This window comes from Mus caroli, unplaced genomic scaffold, assembly GCF_978045245.1.
Source record: "Mus caroli unplaced genomic scaffold, Mus_caroli_1 scaffold_20, whole genome shotgun sequence".
NCBI classification, from domain to species: Eukaryota; Metazoa; Chordata; class Mammalia; order Rodentia; family Muridae; genus Mus; species Mus caroli.
This window is the reverse complement of record NW_028227275.1, coordinates 20,577,535-20,592,300: the sequence shown is the minus strand read 5'-3', so window position 1 is coordinate 20,592,300 and position 14,766 is coordinate 20,577,535. Positions and strand designations below refer to the sequence as shown.

The 14,766-nt window shown below is 44.2% G+C and overlaps 1 protein-coding gene across 3 annotated transcripts in view; it reads left to right on the top strand.

Annotated features, from left to right (window-relative positions):
* Positions 1-12,805, top strand: part of Entpd1 (ectonucleoside triphosphate diphosphohydrolase 1) — a 126,057-nt gene extending 113,252 nt beyond the window's left edge. For all 3 annotated transcript variants that reach the window (XM_021151676.3, XM_029472705.2, XM_085833810.1), the window contains exons 7-10: positions 705-965; positions 7,105-7,224; positions 10,086-10,220; positions 12,158-12,805. In XM_021151676.3, coding sequence (XP_021007335.1) covers positions 705-965; positions 7,105-7,224; positions 10,086-10,220; positions 12,158-12,364 — 723 coding nt within the window. In that variant the 3' untranslated portion in view covers positions 12,365-12,805. The remainder of the gene's footprint in view (positions 1-704; positions 966-7,104; positions 7,225-10,085; positions 10,221-12,157) is intronic.
* Positions 12,806-14,766: the final 1,961 nt, after the last annotated feature.

Below are 14,766 nucleotides of genomic sequence, written 5' to 3'. Positions count from 1 at the left end.
ATGTTTGTCTACACCATTTTTGTAGTCAGAGAGGAAAAAACAACAACCACTGTGGGGAAAACACAGAATTTGTCAATCAATAATACTTTATTGCCCCCAGATGCTTTCTGCATCTTGAATGCATGAATGCATGCTTGATGTAATGAGATTATACCGGACACTCCCTGGCAAATGAACACAGAGGGAAGCTGTCCCATCCAGCTGTCCCATCTCTGGGGAAAGATAGTTAGTTCACCTCTCTCTTCCAGGAACTCTCTTGTTCTTAAAACCATCATCATCAAGACTGCCATCTAGAAGCAAGTGTAGCTGAGAGGTGCCCTAGGCTCCAAAGTCCACACATCTCTTATCTACAGCAGCTTCTCCTTTCTTTCCTTGGGGGTTTAAGACCTCTCTATTTTTTTTCATTACTGGAATAAAAGACCTAAGGTGTCTTCCCGCTCCTGGAGCTCCCAGTCTGGTTGAGGAGGAAGAAAGGGGACAGCAATGCAGACACAAGCACACCTAGGCTGTAGTCTTACAGAGGTTCTTGCCTGTAAGACCTACTGTGTGCTTAGCACTGAGAGACCAGAGATATTCCCAACTCATGGCATTTCTGGGTTCAGGATTTAAAAGCATATCCCCAAGGGCAGTGAAGGCAAGGACAGGGACATGGTGACACCTCACTGAGTATGATCAATTAGCATTCAAGTGCTTCTTCCATTCAGGTTTCAAGTGGTGGCGTCCTTAAGGACCCGTGCTTTAACCCAGGCTATGAGAAGGTTGTGAATGTAAGTGAGCTCTATGGCACTCCCTGCACCAAAAGATTCGAAAAGAAGCTACCGTTCGATCAGTTTCAAATCCAGGGCACTGGAGACTACGAACAGTGCCACCAGAGCATCCTTGAGCTCTTCGACAACAGCCACTGCCCTTACTCCCAGTGTGCCTTCAATGGCGTCTTCCTGCCACCTCTCCATGGGAGTTTTGGGGTAAGTTTGTGAAATGGTGAGATACATTGGTTAGAGTGTTTGGTGTTACAAGTTGCACAAGACATGCATATAAAGTATTTAAATAATGTAAGCCTACATACAGTAGTGTCTGGATACAACTAGGCATTTGTTACTTGGCCTAATGATGTCAGTGTTTAAGATTTGCCTTCTTCGTTATCTTCTTGACGTTTGCATGGTGCAAACAGTGTGGCTGCTGCTCCAAGCATTGTGTCATCCCCAGACAAGGCAAGGTAGGAAAGAGAATAATAGTGAGAGGTGTCTCTTCATGCATCTCTCTCACACACCAGAACCAGCAGGTACCTCTTCAGAGTCTGTCGGCCAGACCACGGTGAAATGCACACCCCAGAGCCGTCTGATAAAAGGAATTAATACCATGTTTGCCTTAGGTTCATTATTGTTGGGTTCGTCTAGCTGGATAAGACGAGGGTTCCATAAGCAGAACCCTCTTCCAGAAGAAGAAGGCTAGCTGCAGGCTATGCAGCCATCAGAGTCTGCTGAGAGCAATACCCTAAATGTCAGACATAGCAGCAGGCATGGGATGAGTCCACTGAGGGATGTCTTCTCTAAGAAACATCTGGGAAGCAGAAGGTTGGGAACCACTAAGGGAGAACTTAAATAGGCATCTGTTTCATTGCAGTTTGGAGGGCTGCATGGTCACTGGATCCTGACTCCCAATTCCTTCTTTTCCTAATCTGTCCAGAATAAAGTAAGGCATTGGTGCTAAAGAGGAAAGAGGCCCCTTGATCTGTTAATTATTCAAACTGCCTGTTTGTTTGCTGAGACCAAACACTATTGTAATCACAGTTAAGAAGTAAGTGTGTTGCAAGAGTTTCCTACTATCCGGCAAGTGCCGACTACAAGGCCCTGGTTACAGACACATTCGTTGGTTGTCCACAATGCTGATCAAAGAATCGGGGCCTGTGTCTGCCTTTCTCCCTCTTCAGGAAAAAGAACAGATGAAAGGAGATTTAGTTCTACCCCAGAAGCCCAGAATGAGAGGTGTTTGTTTGTTTGCTTGTTTGCATGGTCTGTATGCCCAACCTGATGTCACATAAAAAGCCCCAAGGAGAGGGAGCATTGGGTGTGCTGTAATCCGACCTGTGCTGTGAACTGTAGGTGTTCTCAGTACTCTCTAAGAACAGTGGGGAGAGCCATGGACCCAGGTATGCCTTGTGGCGAGAGATAGCTTTCCGTCCTTCTTTGCAGGTTCCTGGGAGGAGTATGGCAGCATCAGTGACTGCAGGGTAGTTGGCCAGCTGTTGGCATCAATCCCAAGCCAGAACCTGGCTTCAATGCCTTGTGGCTGAACTGGTACTAGGTTCCTGCTACAGGGCTTTCAGGGACCAGGGTCTTTCCCTGATTTGAGTGCAACTTTTTGAAGAGGAAGGAAGTGGGGCACAGAGGGAGGCGTGTGAATAAGGCTGCTGCAGACAGCTAAGGGCTTTTTCACTCTCGTGAGCTAGGAAGGATAAACCTAAGCAAACCTGTCATTCCCAGAGCCGGCTAACCCGGAGCTGTGAGGCACAGAGCTTGTGCAGAGGGAAGCCTTGCTATGACTGCACTCAGCCCCGATGCTCTACGGTCACTTTGTAAATGCAGTAGTAAAAATCAGCCTGTGTCCTCCAGTCTGGCTCCGTTGTGGCCTTGGCATCTAGATTGAATCCAGTGTCAAAGCAAACTAGAAACACCAACAGGAAGGAGAGAACATCTGTTGAGAATTATTTATGAGGTAATTTAGAAATCATTTCTGAAGAACACATTGTACAACTTACATAAACAAGAAAGAGCAGAGCTAGAGAAGTATAGTTAAAGCTCATGCTTTACTTAAGTGTGTGCCCTGCTGGCCAACAAAATACATGATTAAAAACCCACATGCAACGATTTTAAGTTTACTTGAACTTTATGAATAGGTGTTTCTTAATGTTGAACCAGGAATTTGTTAAGTTGTCCAGGCTGGCCTTGAACTTGCAGCCTCCTGCCTCCAAACTCCCACGTAGTTAGTTGTGACGATAGATGTCCCTTCCTCCTCCTCCTCCTCCTCCTCCTCCTCCTCCTCCTCCTCCTCTTCATGTTGTCTTCTGTTTTCCTTCTCCTTTGAAAGAAATCAGGTTTGGAAACATTTATTACAAAGTAAGCACGAAGTTCTCAAAGGATCTCAACATGACCGAAGGTGAAACAACCTAAAATCTTTAAAGGCACAGTGAGAAAATCTAGGCTTACAAAACCACATTTGTTATTAGCAAACAGAAGCATCCTTAGGAAAAATGCCCAAAGCCCTGAGCTGCCTAGCTAGTGCCTGTCTCATTATTGATCTCCCTTTGCTTTTTTTTTTTTTTTTCCCCTGCCGAGGCTCCATGCTCACCTTCTGTGGTTGGACTACTGGCTGGTATAGAGTGGCTGACAGTTTCTCGGCTGACACCCGTGCGCAGCTGCAGGATGCTCGGATGCTCAGCTGTTGGAGCAGCTCCTCTTGTCTCTTTGTCACCGTGTGGGTCTGAGTTTTCAGGGCACCTGTGTTAGTGGTTGAAGTGAGGTGACACTAACCTGGACACTAACCGGGAGGAAGCTTGCTGGCCTCAGGATTCATTTGGATTTTTTTTTCTCATTTTCTCATTTTTATGGCTGCCCATTCTGCCTGCTTCTGGCAGGAAGGCTCCTGCAGAGTCATGATCTGTAACCACCTACCGCCATACAGAATCTGCTGCACTGGGCGCCTCTGCTGCCCTACACCCAGACAGACTGTCAACACGCACACTCATTCCGCACAGGAGGGTTGGACTCTTTCGGTAAAGCAGAAACGTGCGTGTGTTCCTGCAGGGCTAGCTCTCACTGTGGGGCCTGTCCTCCGGGAGCACTTCCTATTAGATGTCTCCCTTGCTCGTCCCTGCAGTTCTGGGATCAGTGTGGAGGAGCCCTGTTATGTGCTTGCTAATGGCTGCATGTACACCCTGTGCAGCAGAGCCTGTCACAGCTGCTGCCTGTGTGCCCTCTTCTTCTCTGGAAACATAGAGCTCCACTGTCTGTCTATCTGTCTGTCTGTCTGCCTGAACACTGACAAGTTGCTCAGTGGGATTGTTATCTTTGGTGGCATCCAGTGTACAAACTCATCCTCCTTGATGTCACTCACCTCTGCTTATGAAGTCACATCCATTTCTTACTTGGCACCATTCACTGTCACCAAATCTTCCATAATGACCATTTCTGCCCACCAGCTGCCACCATCTCAGCTGTGAAGAAATGTGGGCCAGAACACCCTGCATGCTGTTTTGGAGGGCAACCAATAGTGCTGTTGGGTCTTTGCCTCATAGCTGATGGTGGCAGTAATGACAGACAGTCAGGTGTCTATCTAAAGTCTATTCTCTGCCCTTGCTACTGCCTAGACTTTGAGTCCCCTCAAAAACTTAGCTGCTAGTAATCTATTGCTGTTGACTAGAAGCCTTGTCAATGACCTCGACAGTTAAATAGAACGTATTTCATATGTCGAGCATATTGCATGCAGTGGAAGTATGCAGAAACCGTACGAGATAGCTTTTTTGACTGTAGAACAAACTCCACTAGAGACACGAATTCTTCATAGGAAGAACAGAGGTGTAATGGGGCGTGTCAGCCCGAGGTTTGCCACACCCAAGCCTCCCCATAAATTGACACAAAGGGGTCATACAGGTGTTACCGTTGTACAGTGTGGACCACGGTGATCCATTTATCCGGCCTTGATACTGCACCATTTCAGTTTCCCTTGACTGTTAGTGGTGCACTACTAGCACATCCATGTTAGTTGCACGGTGGTAAATGTGTCATGGTGTTAATCACACACGATCAGACAGCAGTGTTGGTTACATGGTGTTAATTGTGTGATAGTGTTAATTGTACACTATTACACATCAGTGTGGGTGTGCATAAATTTTGATCTTTTCTCTTAGGTTTACATCTGTCCTTGTGATAGCAAATGATGAAATGTCTTCAAAATCCAAAATGTCCCACAGTCTGAAACTCTCTGAGATCTGAGGTTCGATTTCAGAGCACTGTCATGTTGAACAGTCTCCAAAAGTCATAGGGTGGAAGTCCTTGAAAGGGGTTCTAAGACCCTGTTCCCTTTCCCTTTCTTTATTCCTATGGTCACACCCCCACCCCCACCCCCACCTCCACTCCATTCCCGCCCAGGCTATCACAGGAGCCAGCATCCCAGGAGAATCAAATGCTATTTGTACTTTGTGATTAGCTTCTTTCATTAACATAGCATCTTCAACAGTCCAGTCTTGTTTAACCCCTCAGGAGACTACAAAATTCTGGAGAATTTGAGAAAAGCTAAGGATCTTCCAATCAGAAAAATGGACATCAAGAAGTAAACTGAAAGATCCACAAAAAATTTATTCGACAATCCCTTCTGGTGGATCTGTGATTGATCCTGTTTATAAACCTTTGTCCCACAGCAAAATGTACATGGAAAATAGAGACTAAAATCCAAATAGGAGGCTGACTAAGCAGGACAGTGTGTAGGAGTGAACACTTCCACACGAACCAGGGGCTGAGTCCACATAAAAGTTTGGAAGGTCTGCCAGTGCCTGACAAATACAGAAGTGGAGGCTCACAGCCATCAATTGGACTGAGCACAGGGTCCCCAATGTAGGAGCTAGAGAAAGGACCCAAGGAGCTGAAAGGGTTCACAGCCCCATAGGAGGAACAACAACATGAGCCAACCAGTACTCCCAGAGCTCCCAGGAACTAAACCACCAACCAAAGAGTACACAGGGAGGGACCCATGACTCCAGCCACATATGTAGCAGAGGATGGCCTGTGGGACATCAATGAGAGGAGAGGCTCTTGGTCTTGTGAAGGCTCAATGCCCCAGTGTAGGGGAATGCCAGGGCCAGGAAGTGGGAATGGGTGGGTTGATGAGCACGGGGAGTGGGGATGGGATAGGGGGGTTTTGGGGGTGGAAATGAGGAAAGGGGATAAAATTTGAAATGTAAATAAAGAAAATATCTAAGAAAAGGGAAAAATAAAAATAAATAAATAAATAAATGTAAAGGTAAAAAAATACTTTTTTTTTGTAGTACTGGGAATCAAACCTAGTGATTCATGCAAATAAGTACTTACTGACTGCGGGTCCTCAGCTCTAATATTATCAAAATATTTACTCTTATGATTTCCAGTACAGAAGTGCCTTGCTCGGTCGCTTAAATTTCACAGCAATTCTAGGGTTAAGATATGTAGAGTATTTACTACAGGGCCATCAAATCAAGAGTGTCTACACTATTGTCTGTGAGGATGTAAGCTCTACTTTAGTAGAAATTTTGCAATATTGAATATTGTCACCTTTATTATACTTAAGATGTATTCCAAACTGAAAACAAACAAACAAACATAAAAACAAATTACTTACAGTCATAGTGAACCATGAAAAAAAAATGTTTGGAAGGTAGATTCAGACACAAATGTGGAGGAAAGAGACCCAGGTCCTGACACCACCCCATCTCTACAAAGCTTCTTGCCAGGGCAGAGTCACACTAAACCCTAGAGCTTGGTAAGCAGACAAGCAAGTTGGAACCGATGAACAAGACAGAACAATACAGAATCGAGAGAAGGGATCAGTCAAGTGGCCAGTTTGGGGGAGAGGTTCCTAATCCCAAATGTGGAGCTGTTTCTGTTTCAACAAATGTGCTTACCAGGGCTTCATCTAAACAATGTCAAAAAATACTAGGTTCCACCTTTTTATTCGTTTATAGATAAATTTGGTGCTGAGTTTACTTTCTTGGTTGTTTTCTTAGAAAGCTGATAAAAGCAGAATGCCTGCTCTATTACCAGACAACTGTTTAGACTGGGTGAGCTGGAAGATTTCAAACAAAACCAAAAAACCCAAAACAAAACAAAACTTGAGTGTCATACAAATGGACTAATGCACACAGTTACTTATTTTTGCTAAGTTAGATATGAGTTCTATATAAGAAAATTTAAACTGTGTATCTTTAAAGGAACCTCCCCTGGGTTTATTTTTAGCTGCAATGGGAGCAGACCGATTCTTTGAGGCAAGGGATTGCCCGTAGCTGGGCTCTGGGCTTTGAGTCCGTGTCCCTGTGTGTGGGACGCAGCCTGAAACTCTCTGTTCTCTGTTCCACAGGCATTTTCTGCTTTCTACTTTGTGATGGATTTTTTTAAGAAGATAGCAAAAAACAGTGTCCTCTCTCAGGAGAAAATGACTGAGATAACAAAAAATTTTTGCTCAAAATCTTGGGTAGAGGTAAGTGACCAGAAACCACGACTGTGAAATTGGTTCCATATCCTCGGTGTCATGGAGGATGTGAAGTGGCACACAACCTTATGCTGGTCTGGGACAAGGGTCCAGCCAGTGTGTTAGAGGAGGCCACAGAGTGGGCCATTCCTTGACGGTGTAATGATGGCTTAAGCAACATCCTACATTTCTCACTTAACACAGTTTTGCGACAAGCAGCTGCTTACATGGGGTTACTCTCTTCTTTCTAACTCAGCCATTGCTTCTTCTGTTCTGTTGTCATGGATACAGGGTGGCTCCCACGGCCTTTACAGTTGAAAGAAAGAAGAAGCAGGCACATCTATCCTTTATGCAGGATTTTAAAAAAGATCATCCCAAAAGCCCCCCATCAATCTTTCCTTTATTTTTAAATGGTGGTTTTTCTATTGTTTTATTTTTGATGGATATATTTGCACCATGCACATTTATCAGAGTAATGGTCCTAATTTTCACCCTAATCATGTATCATTTATTTGTGGAGCAAGCATTCAACAACCTTCTTAAATATGTATTTTGTTATTGCTAGTTATAGCAAACCTGCCTTGCAAGAGAAGATCAGAGCTTACCCCTGCCTGGCAATGACCTTTCATCTCCTAACCGACCTACTCTTCCTCGTACAGTTGCTTTTCCCCTTCTCCAATAACCACTGCTCCTTGCCTCAATGCTATGAAATCTTTTTGAGTCTCTATTAACTATATAATGATGAGTTTCTTTATGAATGGTAACCTTTTAATATTCCATATGAGAAAGATCATTCAGTATTCGCCTTCTTGTATTTGGTTTCTTTGACTTAACAAAATAATCTCCAGGTTCACCTGTATTGTACAAAAGGGAAGATGTCATTTTTTTTTTTGTGTGTGTGTGTGTACCCACACGTGTGCATAGGGCTAACTCGAATTTTATTTTATATATAGCCTCATTTTCTGTGAACATAGGTTAATTCCCTATCTGTTTTGTTCTGGATGATGCTGCAATAAGTGAGACTACAGGTCTCTCTCTGAAATCAATTTTATTTCCTTCGGTTATGCCCATGCTAGTAAACTTCTGGGTCATGCACAGCTACTTGACGCATTTTGAGGAGCCTTTGTGCAGTTTTCTCATCATGAGAGCACTGATTTCTGCTCCACCAACAGCAATGCCAGGGATCTGTGACAGTATGAATTATGCTGGTCCATGTGGTCAGAGGCTTCCTATTCAGTGTCTTCTTCAGTGTGAACATTTTTATTGCAGTTTTGCTCAGCTTTCTGATCGGGTTCATTCCTGGGCTGGTTTTTTGTTTGTTTGAGGCCACTGTGAGTGGGGATTATTTTCTTGATTTCTTTTGTCTGTAAGGTCAGTTTTTTGAAAGAATTATTTATTATATGTATATGAGCACACTGTCGCTGTCTTCAGACACACCAGAAGAAGGCATCAGGTCCACCATAGGGTTACTGGGAATTGAACTCAGGACCTCTGGAAGAGCGGTCAGTGCTCTTAACAGCCAAGGCATCTCTCCAGCCCCTGTAAGACCATTTTTAGTGTACAGCAAAGCTACCAACTTTTTTGAGTGTTTGTTTTTGTGTTCTACTACTTTGACTAAATTGTAACATGGAAGTGTTTTCTGGTAGTGTTGCTCTAGTGAGTATTAGATCAAAAGAATAAGGCACGATGGTCGTGTCTGCGCTAGGAACGGTTTGACTTCTTCCCCTCCATTTCTTCCTCTGGTTGTCACTTTACTCAGAACCTACGCACTGCGCTGATGACCCGGGGAGAGAGAGGACAGAGGAAGTGCTGTCAGGTTTCTCTGTGTAGTGCCATGTTGGCTATTGCTTTGTGGTGGGCAGCCTTCATGTGTTCTTTCTAGTCCTTCAGGGCTCTAATCAGAAGGGAAGGACTGCTGGATTTTATCAAAGAGTTTTTATGTATCTGCTGAGATGACTATATGGTGTTTTCTTGTATTTATATGCTATGTCACGTTTATTGATTTCCATATGGTGAACCATTCTCACATCTTTAGAATGAAACGTGATCATGGTACATGTTTTTTTTTGTAATATATTACTGATTTGATTTTTCAAGGAAAGGGTTATGAATTTCTACTAAACTTTAAGGAAGAACCAGCAGCAGGTGTTCCATACAACAAGCAGGAAATGATCCCTCCAAACAGACTCTGCAGGTTTAGTGTTAACACGAATACCAAAACCAGGCAGAGAAGACAGGAGGGAAGGAAAGGGAGGTGCCACCTTTCTTGATGAACATAGATGGTGTGGGGGGAAGAAACAGACACAGACAGAATCATCAAGTGAGAATGCAGATTCTGGGTTGATAACCCTGGGGAGAAGATTGGCGCCTTCCCAAGGGATGCTGATACTGTCCTCCGCGCTAACCTTAGCGACAGGACTTCGTTGGACATGATCTCCCTAAGATGCCTATAGAAACTCTAACGGCTCTGTGAATGGCGTGTCAGAGACTGCTTGAGCAGAGGCCCTCAGATGATGCTCTTGCAGCTTTTAATCTGCTAACATGATTGCTGAGTAAGGGATGGGCTGAAATGCTGAAGCTGACTGTTTCTGAAACTCCTAGACCGAAGGAACCTCCTTTCCCCTAGCACACTCATTGTTCTCACAGAGAGCCCCTAGGAAGAAAAGCTTCCTCAGGAGGGGAGACTTGAACTTAAAACCCTGTGGCCTCTGAAGGAGTGACACACCATCCCCACAGCCTGTGGTAGAGCCTGAGCCTCAGACCTCTGTGAGCTGGGGACTTCCTTGTCTCTTCACTGGGTCTAGTAGTGAGAAGGAGCCAGAGAGAGGCTCGCTGTAGAGGTTTGATATTTCCTTTATTTTTTCTTTTAGACAAAGACATCTTATCCTTCAGTAAAGGAGAAGTACCTGAGTGAGTACTGCTTCTCGGGCGCCTACATCCTCTCTCTCCTGCAAGGCTATAACTTCACAGACAGTTCCTGGGAACAGATTCATTTTATGGGCAAGGTAACTTGGGAATCTATTGGGGGTGTGGGAGTTGGTAACAAAGCAATTTTGAACTTAGAAGAGCTGGGTGTCCACCCAATTAGTTTTGATTTGGATTGATGCCAGTTCCACCATTCCACCGGCTGGCATTCATGACAAGCCCTTCTGGGAACAGCAGGCAGCTGTAGACTGTCTTTAATGATTGGGATTCACCGTTTCACCGTCCTGCCCATAGAACTGTAACTGGCTCTCAAAGAGTCAATTCATTCATTTAATGTTACTTCATTAGCCCCTGTCCTGGCTACAGAATCCCCCCCAAAGGCCTCCTTTGTGATCCAGGAAATGAAGAACTTGGTCTCTTATCATCCTTGCTGCTGGGGCTGTTGCTTGGCAACCTGGCCTAGAGCGAGACCTAGGAAATAACCTCCCTGCTGTGCTCTGCCACAGTGCCACCTGCAGGCATCCAGGAGTAAAGAAGCAAGCAGCCGTATGACTCCAGCTTGCTGGGAAACAGAACGGTGTTCTTTGTGTTGCTAGCCTGGAGCCTGCTAATGCCTAAAATAGGTTTACCAGCTTTTAACCCACAAAGATCTCAGACAAGCCAGAGCAGGACGGTAGCCGCCCCGTGCACACACTTGCGGCACTTACTGACTTCCCTGCAGATCTTGCTCACGTAAAGGAACCTTTTCCTTAGTTTAACATCCTAGACCTCCTTCCTCTCTGTCAGTCTATTCTTTTGCTAGAAGGGTCTGCTTCAGATTTGATTGAGATGCAGGGTGGTCTTGATTTACATTCTTGGGATAAATGCTACTGAAGTGGGCTGATGTCTCTAAGTCCAGGTAATGACTCCCCTATCTCACACTGAAAGGAAAAAACAGTCCTTTTTCATATTATCATCAGTATGTGTCAGAGTTCAGAAGAAAGGAGTATTGTAAGTTGGCGCAATATGTGCTGAAAGCCGTAAAGCACACACATCATTTTGTCGCATCACCCCACTCCTTAGATACCAAGTATTTGGTTAAAATGGCTAAAAGGAGGTCTACACTGGTGTGTGTTTTAAAAGATGGTAAGAATATTCTAGTGATGATCCAGAAATATATTAAGGGAGTCATGTTTACCAAGTGTTCCTAAGTGAATTATCCAGATACGATGTAATACTTAACTTATTTGTTTTGTGAAAACAACAGCTACATGTTCACAGAGGACTGGAAGGACGTGTCACAAAGAAAGGACATCAGAAGTCCTGAGTGGCACCATGTGCAGAGTTTCTTTAGGCTTGTCTGTGTACGCTAACTTCTCTATGTCATCCCGAACAGCTTTTGTAATAAAACCTTTCCAAAATTGTTATGCAAATACCACCCCTATTCCTGTAAGTTCTGAGTGACTGGACATTATTTTTCTAAAGGTGAGAGGGTCAGAGGCTGCTTTATAATTTAATAAGAATCCTTTCTCAGAGAGGCACATATAACCTTCTAACTTTATAAAGGTGACTTGCTGGAATTATTTCCCCACGTTTTCCCTCATGAAGCCCTGGTTCCATGTGGCTTCTCTGGCCTGAGATGGATGTAAAAGACTAGAGCCAGCCATTATTCCTTCATCTTTTTACCTACTCCCTGTCACCTCTCACTTAGCACCTCAACTCATGAAATAGAAAGAAACCTGACCTTCTGTGGTCTGTTTGAATTAAGTGCTCCCAGCGGGTGAACTGGACAGCCAATCACCAAACTCTGACACTCTAGACTCTAATGGTGAGGCTCCAACCTCTCCTTTAATCATTTGCTTTGTTCTCCCCTCCCCCATCACCCCCAATTGTAGCATATAGAATTAATCTATAGTTCGAACTATACAAGGTGTTATCTTCTTATCGGTTACTCAGTGTTATGTGGGTGGGGATACATGAAGACTGCAAACTATCATTTTGGACCACGAACAACAAGATTTTCCCCTTCTGTTAACAGATCAAAGACAGCAACGCAGGGTGGACTTTGGGCTACATGCTGAACTTGACCAACATGATCCCAGCTGAACAGCCGTTGTCCCCGCCTCTCCCTCACTCCACTTACATCGGCCTCATGGTTCTCTTCTCCCTGCTCTTGGTAGCTGTGGCCATCACAGGCCTGTTCATCTATAGCAAGCCTTCATATTTCTGGAAAGAGGCAGTATAGCAGGAGCGGCTGAAATGTGCTGGCTGGAGAGAGAAAGCACCCTGCCCAGGAAGTGGGCTCCGCCCTGCAGGGAGGGAGGCTGGAGTCACCCTTCCCTGCTTATCCGGGACAGTCTAGACCAGCATGAAGCTTCTGAGGCTGCCTGGAGCCTTTCCTTGGGGTCACTCAACACCCTCTTCCTCAAGGACTTCTTGGTGATACTCTCTTGTCTTTTCCAGTTACCTTCTTTCTCCTTTGTCCTCTGTGCTTGGGCTCACAACTCTCATGGTCTGTGCTTCATAAAAGAACAATATCAACTTTGTCCTGAGTGCCACCCTGCCCAAGCTGAGCTGGTTGGAAGACGAAACTTGGAAACTGTCTCAGCCATGGCTTTGGGACGCTCCCCCCTCCCCATATCTCCTAATAAAGCCATGCCGTGCCTTTGGAGAGAAGAGACACAAACCCAGTCCAAGCCTGCCCTTTGGATAGGAGAATTTTCTAAAGTAGATAAATATGTGCTAAAGCCAAAGAGTCTTTGCCAAGGAGCTTATGTGCTTGTGCAGCTAATGTGACTCAGCATCTACTGAAAATAAGAGTGGAGACAAACACATTGTATGTTCCTGAGTGATGCCAAAATGCTACCAAGTGGAACCAGAGATTTGTGCAGAGTGGATGCACATGTAGGCATTCAGGGCATAGCATGTGACAGTAGTATACACAACTAGGAAGAAAGCTACAGATACCACCCAGAATTGGAAAAAATATATCATCTAATGCATCTTTTAGAGTTTTGTGTGGTTTTATTTGTTAAAACACACATAACATAAATTTCACCACATTTACATTCAGCTCAGTGTGGAATTTAGTACATCTACAAAGTTATACAACAATCACTATTTTGACGAGTTGGCTTTCAGTTATGTGTGTATATGTGGGTCTGTGCACATGAGTACAGAGAACATAGTGGCCAGAAGAGGGCGTCAGTCCTCCCAAGCTGGAGTTTTAAGCAACCAGGTATGAGCTGTCCAGTGTGGGTGCTGGGAATCAACTTGGGCCCTCTGCTCTTAACCTCTGAGTTAGGAGGTTGAGTTAACCTCTCCAGCCTCTATACCACTATTATATAACATTCTATTACCAAGAACTTGGCAGGGGACAAGACCATACATTGGTTTTCTCAAACCACAAATCTGTCCACTGATGGTCAAACCGACTCTGCAACACAGAGATAGCTCACTGGGTTTGAAAGGCACACCACATCTTATTGTCCCAAGACTTTGTTTAGTGAGGGGAGGCAGGCTTTTGCTCTGCCATGGTATTTATACATCAGGTGTTGCTGCTCCTCCTCAGGGGTTAAGCAAACACAAGCCTTATTTTCTTGTTTCATGGAGTGTTTTGTGGATAATGAATAAGTGGCTATGGACTTTTATTATGGAAATGTAAAGAGATTTTATGTCTTTCCTACCAGTATTGCCGAAAGAAAGAAGTAACTGTTTGGGAGAATTGAGCACTATTGTATTCTCGCCCTAACTCAAGCTGTCTCTCCGTCTCTGATCTGGGGACTGACTACTTAGGAAAATCTCCTGCAAGCTAAAAGCCAAGTGTCCTGAATCTCTTGGGTAGTCAAGTCATTTTTCCTTTTGAATGTGTCTCTTCTGCTATTCACAGTTGGACATGCTGGCTAAGTTGTGGTAGCTGCTGCTGGCTGAGCGTCTGTGGTCATGTGCTGTGCTTAGGCACACTGTATCTTCTTCTGTTCTCATAGCAGTCTGCGGTCAAACTCACATCTGCCTTGAGTCTTTTTTTTCCCCTTTGTTTTTGATTTTTGTTTTTGTTATAGTTATTTTCAAGGTAGGACTTCACTGTGAAGTTCTGGCTGTCCTGAAACTCACTATAAATAAATACCAGGCTGGCCTCAAACTCAGAGATCCACCTGCCTCCTATGTGCTAGGATTATAAGCATGCACCACCCTATCTGGCCATTTTATTTTATTTTCTTAAACTCCCTTCTACCACCACTGCTGCCAATATATTGGAATTCAAAATTATAAGTTTCCCTTGGAGAACAAAAATATTTTTAATTACATTTCTATCTTGTTGCCCAAGTTTCTAACCAACCAACCAACCAAAACATCCAACATCTCAATGGAGACAATTAGGTACCACCTAATCTCAATTCCATTAGACAGAGGTCAAATAAAATGAGGCACTACTTTCAATGTTGAGTTGCCCGTTGGTTATAGTTCATTATTATTCATCTGTAGACTGTCATTCAGGCCTCAGAGGCTGGTTCTGCTAAGCTTGTTCCTTCAAAAGTCGGTGATTTTTTTTCTACGAACCTACTACAAGGACAACCTTAATCAGCATAAATGGTTTCATTTGCATATAAAAATGAAACTATAGAACTAGGCTTTGTGTATGCACAT